This window comes from Glycine soja, chromosome 16 (genome assembly GCF_004193775.1).
Source record: "Glycine soja cultivar W05 chromosome 16, ASM419377v2, whole genome shotgun sequence".
Taxonomy (NCBI): Eukaryota; Viridiplantae; Streptophyta; class Magnoliopsida; order Fabales; family Fabaceae; genus Glycine; species Glycine soja.
Genome location: NC_041017.1, coordinates 1,754,949 through 1,768,910, shown reverse-complemented (window position 1 = coordinate 1,768,910; position 13,962 = coordinate 1,754,949). Strand labels below are relative to the sequence as shown.

At 30.7% G+C, this 13,962-nt stretch overlaps 1 protein-coding gene across 1 annotated transcript; it reads right to left on the bottom strand.

Annotated features, from left to right (window-relative positions):
- Positions 1 to 9,756: 9,756 nt before the first annotated feature.
- On the bottom strand, positions 9,757 to 13,021 carry LOC114390979 (protein IQ-DOMAIN 1-like). The gene is made up of 5 exons (XM_028351949.1): positions 12,473 to 13,021; positions 12,054 to 12,350; positions 11,694 to 11,939; positions 11,310 to 11,450; positions 9,757 to 11,094 (listed from the first exon to the last, which is right to left on the bottom strand). The coding sequence occupies exons 1-5, from the start codon at positions 12,602 to 12,604 to the stop codon at positions 10,258 to 10,260; spliced, it is 1,653 nt and encodes a 550-aa protein (XP_028207750.1). The 5' UTR covers positions 12,605 to 13,021; the 3' UTR covers positions 9,757 to 10,257.
- Between the last annotated feature and the right edge of the window lie 941 nt (positions 13,022 to 13,962).

Below are 13,962 nucleotides of genomic sequence, written 5' to 3'. Positions count from 1 at the left end.
AAAATGAGACCCTTTTTAATGCAATAAGTTTTTTTAATAAAAATTAATATTTCCATTAAATATTCATATTTTTATTTAAAATTTATTTTTCAAGTTTTAAGGATGTAAAGTTATTTATTAATTTATTATAATCAATTTTTTTAACATTTTTTTCAATTGATATTAAAGCTAATTCATTCAATTTTTTCTGAAACATTGTTGATCTTAAATAAAATTTAATTAATTTTAGTTTTAAAAAATTTCTTTTTGTCGAAACAACACTTATCGGAATTGTTAACATTATTCTATAAACAATTAAAACATTTGAAAAAGAATCAATTCTTTTTATATAATTAAGTATGTTAATCGGTATCATTTTCTACTTGTATAATTTCTCTTACAATTTTTAGTTATGTAAATAAATTTAATCCATCAATATCCGAGTAATTATTATGTTTTAATGAACGTTCAAGATTAAGATAATATTCTTTTAAATTATTAATATCCAAAGACTTCAATTTCCTAATGCTAAATAGAAAATAAAAAATATCTTTATATATTTTAAATTATTCAAATCTACTTCTTAATAAGGTAATTGCTTGATCTATTATATACAATAAATAATCAATTTTAAATAATTCTTTAGGCTATTTTACACCTTCATTATCAATATTCTCATCAAATTGTTTTTTCTACAAATAACATGTTTTTCATGAAACTTAGGTTCTATATCTATTTCCGTAGCAATTTCTTTAGCAAAAATTATAGTATTTTCAAATCCATCTTCTCTATATTTTTCAAAAAAAAAAAAAAGAAGAAAAAATAAGACCTTTCAATTGTTCTATACTAACATCCATACCCATATCTTTTGATTGTAACTTTTTACTAATGGAGTTTTCAACACATAATGTCATACCAAATAGTCATACTTAACAAAAATTCAACATTTTCAAGCTCATAAGTTGTTAAACAATCAGCTCCGCCTTTTATTTTCAGATCTTCATTAATTTCAGCTAATTTTAATAAAGCATTTCTTATTTGTGGAGTTTGAAATATTAAAGCCTTTATACTTTCAATACGACTTTCTCATCGTGTTTGTGACAATAGTTTAAGAGTTAGGCTATCAATATGATCTAGTAGAATTTTTCATCTTTTTATTGAATAAAAAAATACAGTATATATGCGTTGTAGTACTCCAAAAAAGATATAATTGTAGGACAAGAGTTACCCATATCACAAAGTACCAAATTTAGACTATGACAATTACATGAAGTACAAACTGATCGAGGATTAAAGTCTAAATTTTTTTTTGCACCCCTTGATGTTTTTCTTTCATATTTGATCCATTATCATAACCTTGTCCTCTTAAGTTACTAATATCAAGTTCAACATTATTTATTTCATTCATAATAGCATCAAAAAGGTATTTTTTAGTTGTATCATCTACTTTTAAAATTTCTAAAAAACATTGAAAAACTTGTATTTGAGTTGAAGAAACATCTACACACCGTACTACAAAATACATTTGTTCATTATGACTTACATCAGGAATACAATCAAGTATGATTGAAAAATATTTTCCATTCTTAATATTTTTGATAATATTTGTTTTAATTTCACTTGCTAACAAATTTATCAATTCATCTTGTATCCTATGTCCAAGGTAATGATTATGAATTATATTATCTTTAATTTGATTAATATGTTCTTGCATTATATGATCAAATTCTGCAATCATTTCAATTATACTTAAAAAGTTGTCATTACTTTCTTTGTAAATTCTTTCATCTGTTTCATGAAATGCTAGGTTTTTTTTTTTGCAAGAGTTTTAACAACCACAATAATTCTAAATAAAACACTTCTCCAATGTTTCCTATCTCTATTTATTTGTTCTTGAATATGTTTGTCAATTGTTTTATTTTTAGTAACCTTTTCTAAGTCAATCCATAAACTCATATTAGCAATGTGCTCATTACTTATCTCATGATTCCTCAACTTATGACTAATATTTCTCCAATCCATACAACCTTCATTAGCTAATTTAGTTGTATTAGGAACAAGATTAAACAATTTGCAACCAAAACAAATGACTTTAATTATCTAAATCTTGAGAATAAATTAACCATTTTCTTTCATGTTGTTTACCATATATTAGACAACTTTTGAATGTAAAATAATGAAGAAAAATGTCTTGAGAATTCATCCTAAAAAAAATCTATATTAATAATTTTAATAGGATATTTTTCTACTAATAAATCTCTTAAACTTGTACTAATATTTGTTCATTGACTTCAATCATATATATTTTTAATAGTTGTTTCTTCTAATTTATTAATTTCTTCTTCTTTTTCATTTTGAGTTTGAGAATCAATATAATCTTGTTCCTTAACTAATAATATTTTTTTGCTATATTCATTTTCATCAATTAGTACATTGTTAACTTGTTCATTAACTATACTTCTTCTCTTTTTTCATTTTGATCAATTTCTGCATTGTTAACTTATTCATTCAACGTACAATTACCTATATTTTCATATTTATTTTTATCTATTTTGATAAATCTATCTAGAGTTCCTTTTTGTGATTTAATTAAAGCATAATTTTTTTCTTTTTTTTTAAGTTTTGAATAACCAGATTCAAATTTTTGAGTTGATATTTTAAAATAAAACAATTAATGTATAAAAAATAAATAAAAATTATAAATCAAGATTATGAAAAAAATGTTAGAACAATAAAACCTGATGGTCAACTTGTAAATGGATTGTTTTATATATTTCTTTGAGTTGAGATACTTCACCGCAAAAATATAAAACAATGAATATTGAATTAAGATAACATGTATAATACCTTACATGTGAATTGGAATAAGAGCAACAAAGTCAAGCCACAAATTAAAAGCAAAACAATGAATATTAAGAGAAAAAATCAATAAGTGAAATTAATAAGAATAAAAGAAGGGATAATCTGCAGAGAGTCACAAAGAATATAAATGAGAATAAGAATGATATTTCAATTAATTTGTGAGAGAATAAAGAGTGACTTTTGAATTATTTTCAGTAACTAAGAAAATAAGAAAAAAAATTTCAAATTAATTTTAATGAAAATTTATATATTCAGATTAAGAGGCTTTTGATATAGCGAATCAAGAGACGAACTAATTAATAGAAATTAATAAATAATTAATTTTAAATGAAAATTAAACAATAAAATTATGGGTCTTATTGGAAATTAAAATTATATTTCTTCTGTAGATATTATAAAAAATGAATCTTATAATTATTAATATATTTTTTTAGACTTAATTTTTTGAGTCCTAAAACAACAACTTTAGTCAAAGATCTTTAGGCCGATCTTATTTACTAATTGACATTAGTTTAATATTATCAGTCTCACTAGAATATTGGTGTCCTGCACAAATGTAAAGTCCGGCTCACTTGAATATTGATATACTATAAATGATATTTTAAAGATAATAACATGAGATAAAATCAAGAAATTTTTTTCATTATATTTAAAATCAAAAGGAAATATATGTCTCCGAATGTCCGATGATAATCATTAATGACTTAAATTATATGCTGCAAGGCGATCTATCACTTTAGTGTAAACTATCATTTTTAAAATTTCTCGCCACATATCAACGTATTCAATTTCTCGCCACATCTATGGTGTTATATATATATATATATATATATATATATATATATATATATATATATATATATATATATATATATATATTGACAGAATACTGGCATGCATATTAATTAAGACTTATAGTTGTCGCATTGAAAACAATTTAATATCATGAAGAAACTAGCTGGAAAAATGGAAGGGAATTAGTCATATAAGTAGTAAAGTAGTTTTTATTTATAAGCAATAATGATTTCATTGGAAACACAAGTAGTGCTGGAAAATAAAATATACTAACAAGTTCCTGCTCTGCACCACCAGAGACATTAATTACAGACCATAAAGTGAAACACTTAACCGATATGTGAGGCAGGAATAAGTCTACCAAATAGAAAAATGAATCTTACTCTATACAATCAAACAACTGCATAAAATAAGTCTAGCTACCAAATATAAGTAGTAAAGTAGTGAGTAACTCAGTTAAATAATTACCGTTTGGAACGAAGATAAAATAAAGATTCAAGCAATAAATGATAAATATTTTTTGTTTACTATTTTTTTGAGATTAAGAGAGATCAATTAGAAAAATGGATAGGCAAGGAATGCTTTCAATCATCATCTAATGTAATTTATTCAATAATGAATTTTTTCTATGTAATTCACTTTTACACTTTATGCACGTCTTCTCTCTTATATGCGCACTATAGTTCTCACTTTATGCACGCGTTCTCTCTTATATGCGCACGCACTATAGTACTCTAGGTTAGTAACCAACCATAGTTTTAAATTATGGTTGTAGTGACAGTTATGATAAATCAGAAAATCTTGGTGTTACAAAAATATGATTGATACAACTATAATTAGGTCGTGATACAATTGTTAAGTATCAAAATACCTTAATTTTACGATCACAATTATAACTGTGCATCGAAATATAAGACCATGAGTCCAACAATGACTTTGATCGACTTAGGTAAATGTTGGTCCCTCTAATAAGCTAGCCTAACCGGCCTGTAGCAATACTCCAATTTGTTGGTCAATATCCTCAGGCACAATGTCTTCTTCCATCGAGAGCTGTGAAGAAAGAAGTTAACAAATTATCAACCATGAAAAAGGAAGAAATAAGGACCTCATCATAGAAAACATGTTGATGGAAAGTCAATTTAAATTCAAAATTAATCTGGCTAAGTGTGCTTTTTTAAAAACTAAACCAAATTTTTTAAATCTTTTCTTGGTTTGGAAAATGAATGTAAAAATGTTTTGAAATTAAGTTGAAATCTATTTTAAGTCTATTTTTGTCAAACGCTATTTTGCTTTCAAAATTACATTTGAAAACTAAAAATAAAAAATTCACAATCACGCTAAATGTTATATTAAAAATTTAAAATGATAATTATTTTGGAATAACTTTTTTTCTTACATGACAATTATAATGAGACAGATGGAGTATATATAATGAAAATGCATTTTGGTTGATCATAATATTAAATGGAAATGAGTTTTCATTATGTATTTATGTGGCATCCCTCTACCATAATGGAATTATGGAATTGTGTTTCCATTATTATTTTTTCTATGGAAACACATTTATGTTAGGAGTATTTTAAAAAATAATAAACGTCAAACAAACTATGGGGGTGGGAAAAAGCATATAGCGGAGTGGGAATAATAAAGCCCTAGAGCCATTTGCTAAAGTTTTTGGACTGGGCTAAAGACCGAGAGGGAAGGGGTAGTTGTTATCCTTTAATCCTCCCTCTTTTAGCAATATATCTCCTTTTTTATTACAAAAAGACCCTTTTTATTTATATCTCCCTTGACACCTGGACATACTCAACCCTCAGACTTTATCCTCTGCTTTGATACATCCCTTTGCTCCATTCCCTTGTGAATTCTCGTTCACTTATTTGATTAATTCCACAATTATTGAATAAATGTTTGGTTTATAATTAAAATTGTTCTGACCATAAATCCAAAGGATGAAAGTAAAAATAAAGGTCATGATACTTTGACAAAAGTATTTTTTGCCTCCAATATTTTTTCTCCAGATTTTTAAACATGCACTAAATGCTTAATTGGTTTAAATCCTAATCTCTGCCACTTTTGGTTTGAAGCACTGCTTTTGGGCTTCCTAGGTTTGTTGTTCATGAAATTCTCTTATAATTTAATGGGGCAAGTTTTATTCATTTGTTAACTTGATATCAAATATTTAGTAAAATGTTAGTGTGATACTCTCTTACACTGCTACATTAGTATTTCCATTAATACACTTTTTGTTGGTCCAGAAATGTTTACCCTTGTTGGTATATCGCAGATCCACAGACCCATAATTTTGTATGCTTACGTAAATGGAATTTTCTGATTGGTTTTATATAAAAATACTTCATTACAATTTTATTTTTTGTTTCTTTAGTATTGTAAAAGTTTGATTTTGATCCTTTATTATTTTAATTATGTAATGTTAATTTATTTAAAAACTTGATTTGTAATATTTAATGAAAATACTAATGTAGCAGTGTAAGAGAGTGTCAAGTTTTGATCCTTTAGTATTCATTTTTCATTCTATAATTCATCACATGTCTCACTTTCTCTAACATCTCGAATATATTACCGTGATCCATTAAAAAAAATGCAACTATATGCATTGCCTAGTTTTTTTTTTATCGGTCAAAAAAGATAAATATTAATAACAGGTTATGGTAAAAGCTATACCAAAACCAAACAAATACAAGATAAAAAAAAAAAAATGTCTTAACAAGCTACAGAGACAGTTTAATAAAATGCAACTATGCATTGCCTAGTTCTTACTTGTTTGCATGATTTTTTTTTCTCAGAATTTTTCAGAACGTAAATTTTGGAAATTAATTGTCATTGTATTGCAGTGAACCATATATATAAAGATCTTATTTCGTATAAAAAGAGAATTTAATACTTGCAAAATAATTTTATATTATTATTTAATCATTAATAATTATTTAAATTATTATTTTAAATTAAAATATATTTTTTATTCTTATAAACATTGAACTATATTTTTTGTGCAGACAAAATCAAAATAGATTCAATTTTAATCCAAAAGTAATTTTGATTATATCTAAACCCAGGTGATAGATGACTAACACCGGACAAGTGTGAATGCTCCAACCCTCTCTCTTGAATCCACTGGTGATTCAGCCAACAGACGACGCCTATGCCGCAGAGTCCATCGGCGATGACTCCCTGGCGGCATCGAGCGACCATGTCATCCACTACCGTGTGAACGATATCACCGTCGCCGACCACCACAACTCCATGAACATCGTCAACCAGACCGTGAGCGTGAACGTCACGCTGGAGAAGCTCAGTACGTCGAGATCTACTTGCGGAGCCCATGGCAGTGGAGATGAATATCGAGATATGCTTGCACACGGACCAAGTTCGACTCGGCCAAGTCAGGGTTGGAATAGAATTAGGTTTGAAGAACGACTTTGGGGGTTTGTTCGTCGGAATCAGTATGTTCTTGTTGTGTTGTTCCGTCGGAATCGCGAAAAGCCATAGACTAAGTTTAACTCCCAGTCAAAATTTGACATTTTAATTTTGTGAGAAAGAAAAATATATTTTAATTATTATTTTAAAAATTAAAAAATTTATCATATATTGAGGTGTGATTAAATCGTTGTATAAAAGTTTTTACATCATGTATAACTTCTTTTCTCGGAGAAACAAAAAAACTATTTTGGCTGGTTCAATGAGAAGATCATTTTGGTGGAACACTTCTGAATTAATTCAAGGCTATCAGAATTAATAAATAAGCAATGTAAGTAAGTAACGACTTGGTTTTAATTGCTTTAAAAAAAATCACTACTTTTCTGGAAATTAATATATCTCTTTTTAAGCTGTAAAAATATACAGTCATTTCACTAAAAGCAATTAATAATTTAGACCAAAATAACACATAGGCCCTTATATTAATATGTGTCTGCCCCACTAAGCCTTAAATCCTCTTCCTATAGGCCAGTTATTATACATGGACCATTCTAAAGCTTCAAGATTGCTGGTCCATATTTGGTGTATCATTAGTGTGATGTTTAGAATTATAATCTTTCTTCTTAGTCCACTAGTTCATCTTAATTTGTTTAGTTGAGTTATGTACATCAAAGTTATTAGTACTGCTTGAATCGAATATCTCTAATCAAACCATCATCACCCAACCAAATTGATGTGGGTGCAAAATTTAGATAGAAAAATTAGGGGGAAACTTCATTAAAAAACCGAACATATTTATGGTCAACCAAATTGCAAGCTGGAGGAATACCAAGTTACTTACAAAGAAGTACGTGCCGTTAAAAGATTTCTCTCCAAAAAATTTGATTACTTTTGTTAGTTAATTAGCCTCATGGTTTTAAATTGTGATTGAGTTTGCGTTGCACTGAGCCAGAAAATCTTTGGATTACAAGCAATTGCGAAAAAATATAACGGATGCGGTGGCAATAATTACAAGCGTAATAATACGATTGCAAATACCATCATGTTGCAGCCACAATTACAGTTGTGGTCTGTCATTTAAAACCATGATTAGCCCCACTTTGCTCTCATTAATCACTGAAGTATTGGGATGAAAATATAAATTTTAAACTTATAGAGGGAATCTCTCTCTCTTCCTCTCTTTATATAAATATATATGATCCCTGAAGATAAACTATATATATGATCAACATATATGCTGATGCTCATTTTTTCAAGGCTTCCCTGTAATTTTGGAAGAAAAATCATTCCTCGTGAGTCATGAGTACTAGCCAAAAATGGAGATCGTCACTTTACATTTAAGTGAATAATTTAATGCAAGTTTATAAACTTAAGTTTAGATACATTTAAGTTTTAAACTGAGTTTATAAAAGTAACCTAAATTTTATTTTTATAAAACTGACTTTGCTTTTCTTTCAAACTGAGTTTGAAGTACTATAAAGAAAATTCAAACATAACCTTAATGGCCAGTTGCATTTTTGCAAATGAATTTTTATGTGCATTAATTCTGCATGCTTAGAAAATAACTAGTTTCATGCAAGACTTTATTTTGTGTGACAACAGAATGTGCAATATTAGATATAGCCTATAAGTTCCTTCTAGCACCCCACCTTAACAACTAGTGCTCAGTAGGATGGGACCCCAAACAGCTCATAATTCCAAGATACCTCTGATTATGAGTTTCAGTGAAGAAAAGGCTGTCCAGCTGGAGTCCTGTGTAACGATGCAATAAGTTGTTTCACAGCATATCCACTAGTAAAAATCCCTCAAGTTGTTAACTCTTATTTTTACGACTTTTCTAGTTTGAAAATTTTCAGTAACTTGTAGTAGTAATTCTTTATAAAATTGAAATAACTATCAAAAAAATCATCTTATTTTTATATTTTCTAAGATAAGCCTCACAAATTAATCTGTGATAGTTTAAATTTTAAAACCGTTTCTTATATATGTAACAATTATTCTTACAATTATAAACTGCTAGAGATGCTCTTACAGTGTATGCAAAACAGAACAAAACGTTGATCACTACATATAGCAGAAGATTATGGGAAAAAAAGATACTGTGGTTTAAAACTACAGAATATAAGCCACAGTTCATGATCTCTTCTCATTAAATGTCCAAGCGTATCTACTTTTACCCATTTTATGCTGCAGGCCATGTAGCAACCTGAAAAAGTTGCATGGTCAATAACAAATAATAGTGTAAAATAAACTGTGCAAATTATTCTTTTGTTCATATCCTTGAGTAATTGGTTAGCGTTGATCTCCTTCATTCACATGCAGGAAAGTTCTATTGTCTACATAATTAATAATTATCTTCACTAATTATAATGAAATCATATTTTAAATGTGGGGTTGTACAATAAATGTTGAAAACGTACGGGGAAGAGGAGTTTGAATAAAATTGTTTCACTTTCACATTTCGGAATTGACATGTAGCAGTAGCACTGCACATTGCACGAGTACTTATCGTAATACACAGAACATCAATTATAGTCATGTGGGGTTATAAAGGTCAAAGAATATGACATGAGCAAGACTTGAGTATTTGCTAATTATGAAGCATATGTATCCATTATTATATGATTTGCTCTTGCTAGCAATGTTTAATTTATCCATTTGATTAAAAGAGAACAATGAAAGGAAAAAAAGTTGTACATTTTTTGCTAATTAAAGGCAATCGCTAGAATACGAAAAATTACATGTTATTGTGACAGGACAGTCCATTAAAAGCTATTCAGATGGTCTAGGCAATTCTTTCAAACATCAACACAACATCCCAAGTGAGGTAGGCCACCACATATGGCTCCTTTTTTTTCTTTATATTTTTTTTTTATCTTGGCATCTTAAGAAAAGTATGAAAGACGAATGATAAACGAACACATTAAATTGTTCTGAGTTTCCTAGCAAGAAAAGGGTACTTGCTTGCTTCTCTGGCTCCTAACATCAGATTCAGGTCACTCGGGGGTAAATAAATAAACTTTCTTTTGAGGAGGGGGGGGAGGGGGGGGTGGTGAGAAAGGGTTAAACTAAAATTAACTCTAACATCACAAAAAACCCAAATAAAAATCAAATATGAAGTGAATTATGGCCATGGCCTAATAATGGGTCCGGTCATGTTTCTTCTCATTAAAGTGCAACAAATCATCTCAACCACCTCCTAAGGTCACCAGTTGAAGAAGGAGAAACCTCACCACCACCACCACCAATACTCTCAGTGTAGCAAGAGGAGTAGTTTGATTGTTGCTCTAACCCTCCAAAGTGTGATCCACTCACACTCTTGAAGCTTGGACTCCTTAAACTATGTCCATAGTTTCCATAACTCACTCCCACACCATAAGGGTCAGGAGCAGGAAAAGAAAGCCTTTTCTTTGCTGATCCAACCCTGTCCCTCTCTGGTGTGGATGGCCTCTGCCTCGGCGCGCTTTGCGACCGAATTCGAGCCTTTGCAGACTCAGTTGCCGCCATGTAATTAGGCAATGTAGCAGTAGCACCACCACTACTAGTTCCAGTTGAAACAATCCTTCCATTTTGGTACAAGTTTCCTGTGTAGTGGTAATTAGACCTCAAGCTTGGTGTTTGGGAGGTGTGGTAGCTTCTGTCGTCTCTAACGCAACGTGGACTAGCCGACCGGACTTGGATAGGCCTTGATTTGGCAGGAGAAGGGGTGGCAGGGGATTGGTGAAGGGAGGATCCATTTTGGTGAGATCTATGGAGTGGGGAAGCAATGGAATGCCTTTGTGGTTGGTGATGGTTTGGGTTGTATTGATAATTTGGATGTGATCTTCTGTAATTGGTTCCTAGATATGAATAAGGCTGAGATGTGTCAATTTCCACAGTCTTAATGGGGTCTCTTTGATCAGTTGAAGCCCTTCCTCTATTCTCCCATGGCTTTGTGGCCATCCACCGATCTAGCCATTTTGGTCTCTCTTCCAACTCATCTTCATTTCCAATTGATGATGTTCTACCATTCCTCCAAATCTATTATGCATCACAATCAATTAACCAAACCAAGTCAGGGAAATTAATTCAATTTCAAAGAATCAATACAGACAATTACCAAACCAAGTCAAGGAAATTAATTCCAGTTCAAGAACCAATAAAATACACTTCAAAATCAATTGACAAAACCAAGTCAAGGAAATTAATTCAATTTCAGGAAATTAGTAAAACACACTTAAAAGAGGGATTAAAACCTGTTCGGAAAAGGCTTGAGATAAGGTCTTGTCCCTCTTCATTGCAGCAGCTTCCTTCCTCTGCATCAACATGGCCTTCACTTCTTCAACTGAATGATGCCTTTCATCCCAGTCATCTGCAATGCTGCTTCCCTCTCTTGACTACAAAAGCAAAAACACAACAAACAATTCAAACCAAACACACAGAAAATAACCCCTTTCCCCAACTGTTGCTTAAGAATATGAGAATGAGGACTATTCCTTTACTTTTTTGCAAACAAAAAGTACTTTTTTCCTTTCCTGGTTTTCAAACATAATTGCTGATCCTTAAAGCAAAAAAAAAGTACACAAAGTATGATCAATGATCACTAATGCTGGTTTAAACAAGTAATTTCTCACACTTACTATTGATTTCCTATCTGAAATGTCCTGAAGATACCGTGAGTCCCAAACACTAGCAGTGTCACTGAAAGTGGATTTTCTACTACCTTCAAGTGAAGACCTTATGCGTTGGTCAAGAACCCTTGCTTGAACTCTAACCAAAGCCTGCATGCACCTAAGGGTCATCTTTGCCTGCTTCCTAACATTGTGACCCCTAACCAAAGCTTGCAACTTCACCAACCCCTTCAGTGCACGAAGCGCTCTTCTAGCCTTCAAGCAAAAAAAAAAGGGGGCAAATTCATATTAATTAACATTAGTAGGTGCTTCTCATATTCACATAAAACCTTAACATTTTTACAATTCAGATCTGTTGAGGGCACTTACAAGATACCCTCTGAAAGCAGTTTGGATCACAACAGCAGCAAAATGCTCCCTGGCATGGCTAGCAGGTTTGGACAACCTTGCCACCTCCGCCGCCGCCTGAGCGGTGGCCATGGCGGCTTCTGCGGTGGCCATGGCCACAGCAAGTGCATGCTTCTGATCCTGGTCTGTCCTTGAACCACCCCCACTTGCTGCCACATCATGCTGCACCTTTTGTTGAGTAGTGTGGTTGCTGTTGTTGTTCACTCCTTCGTGACTCATGTGAGTCTTCCTGAAAATCCATCTTCTCTTTTCCCTCTTCTACAAAATTAAGAAAACAAAAAGTGTGTATGCTGATTCTCATTAATTCTCATGATCTAAGAAAACAAGACTAAATTGATCTACAAAGAAAGAAAACATATATATAAAAAAAAAAAAAACACCTTTTCTTCGTCTTCTTCTTGATCACAGTCTTCTCTTCTTCTGCCACTTCTTTTGTCACTGTCTTTGGTGGGAGATCTGAATGCCCTTTTGACAGCGGTTAACCACGAACTACCACTTCCCTTCTTCCCCATGTAAATCTATCTCAGCGGCATTTACAGCTTCAACTTCAACCCGCTAAAAATAGCCCCTCAGAAAGAGCCAGAAAAATTATAACTATATATTTTTGTGTTAAAGACAGAACAGAAGAAAGTTTCGAGTTTCAACTTTCAAGTTCAACCTCCTTTAACCCTTTGTCTCGGGGAAATAGACACAAGAAAAAACAAGAAGAATCACTTATTATGGAGCTCTGGTTTCAGTCTTAGTTGTTGTTGCTGTTATTTTAACATAGGTACACACAAACACAACAACACAGTCGAGCAATGCTACAGTGAACTTGTCCTCCTCCTCATCCTCATGCCTCTGTCGTGAGTGAAACATCTGAGCCACCCCTCATTTAAAATCCTTTGCCAAAAATTAAATGTAACGCACTCTTAGTTACATCAGCATTCACTTACTGTTCATTTATTTTCGATATTAAGCTCCATATCTAGTAGTAACGTAATATATATGAAATTGTTTTTTTATATATATTTTGATATTAGGCTGGATATCTAGTAACGTATGACGTTGTTTTTGACCAAACGTACCATAATATAAAATAGGGAAATGACTAAAAGATTATGTTGAATGCATACGTGCATATCTCTTCTCTCCATTACTGAAATAATGTCACATAAATAAGAAAATGACTTTAATTTTATTTCATTAGTTAAAATAGTATCAGAGATTATCTTAAGGTGTGTTTATATATTAAGTATTGGATTCATGTAGAAAGTGAATCTTCAATTTTTTTCCAGTCGTGATTCATTTATTTTCTAGCCACGAGTGAATTTAGCTCATTAGAACATAAAGTAATCTTGTTTGTAATACTGTAACTGCTGCTAGTTCGAAGGTTTTTCACACGGATCAAACACGTACCTTGAAGTTGTTGTTGAAGAGAGTATTATAACTTTATAAGACTACTTATACTAGATGTCCAATTCTAAAACTTTAGCTTTAAAATATCCCGTTCTCAATGTGAGAAATGTATATTATTGAAACACAATTCCTATAACCTGAGTTTGATTTTTATTATTAAAATGAAAATCTTATTAATAAATAATTTATAAATAATGTTAAAACTTGAAGTTTATCCTGATGAGTCTCTAGATTCGACTTTTGTTATAAAAAAACAAATTTGTATATGAGTTAAAACTAAATCAAAATTCTAAAATTTCACTGACAGTTCACTTAATTCTGATATTAGGCTGGACAAGGGAGTAAGGTATGAAATTGTTTTGACCAAACCCGTACCATAGAATAAAATAGTGAACAAAAAATCATGCTTTAAGATTATGTTCAGTTCCACATGGTTTATATATAAAGTATGTACCCAAGTTGAATTATTTAA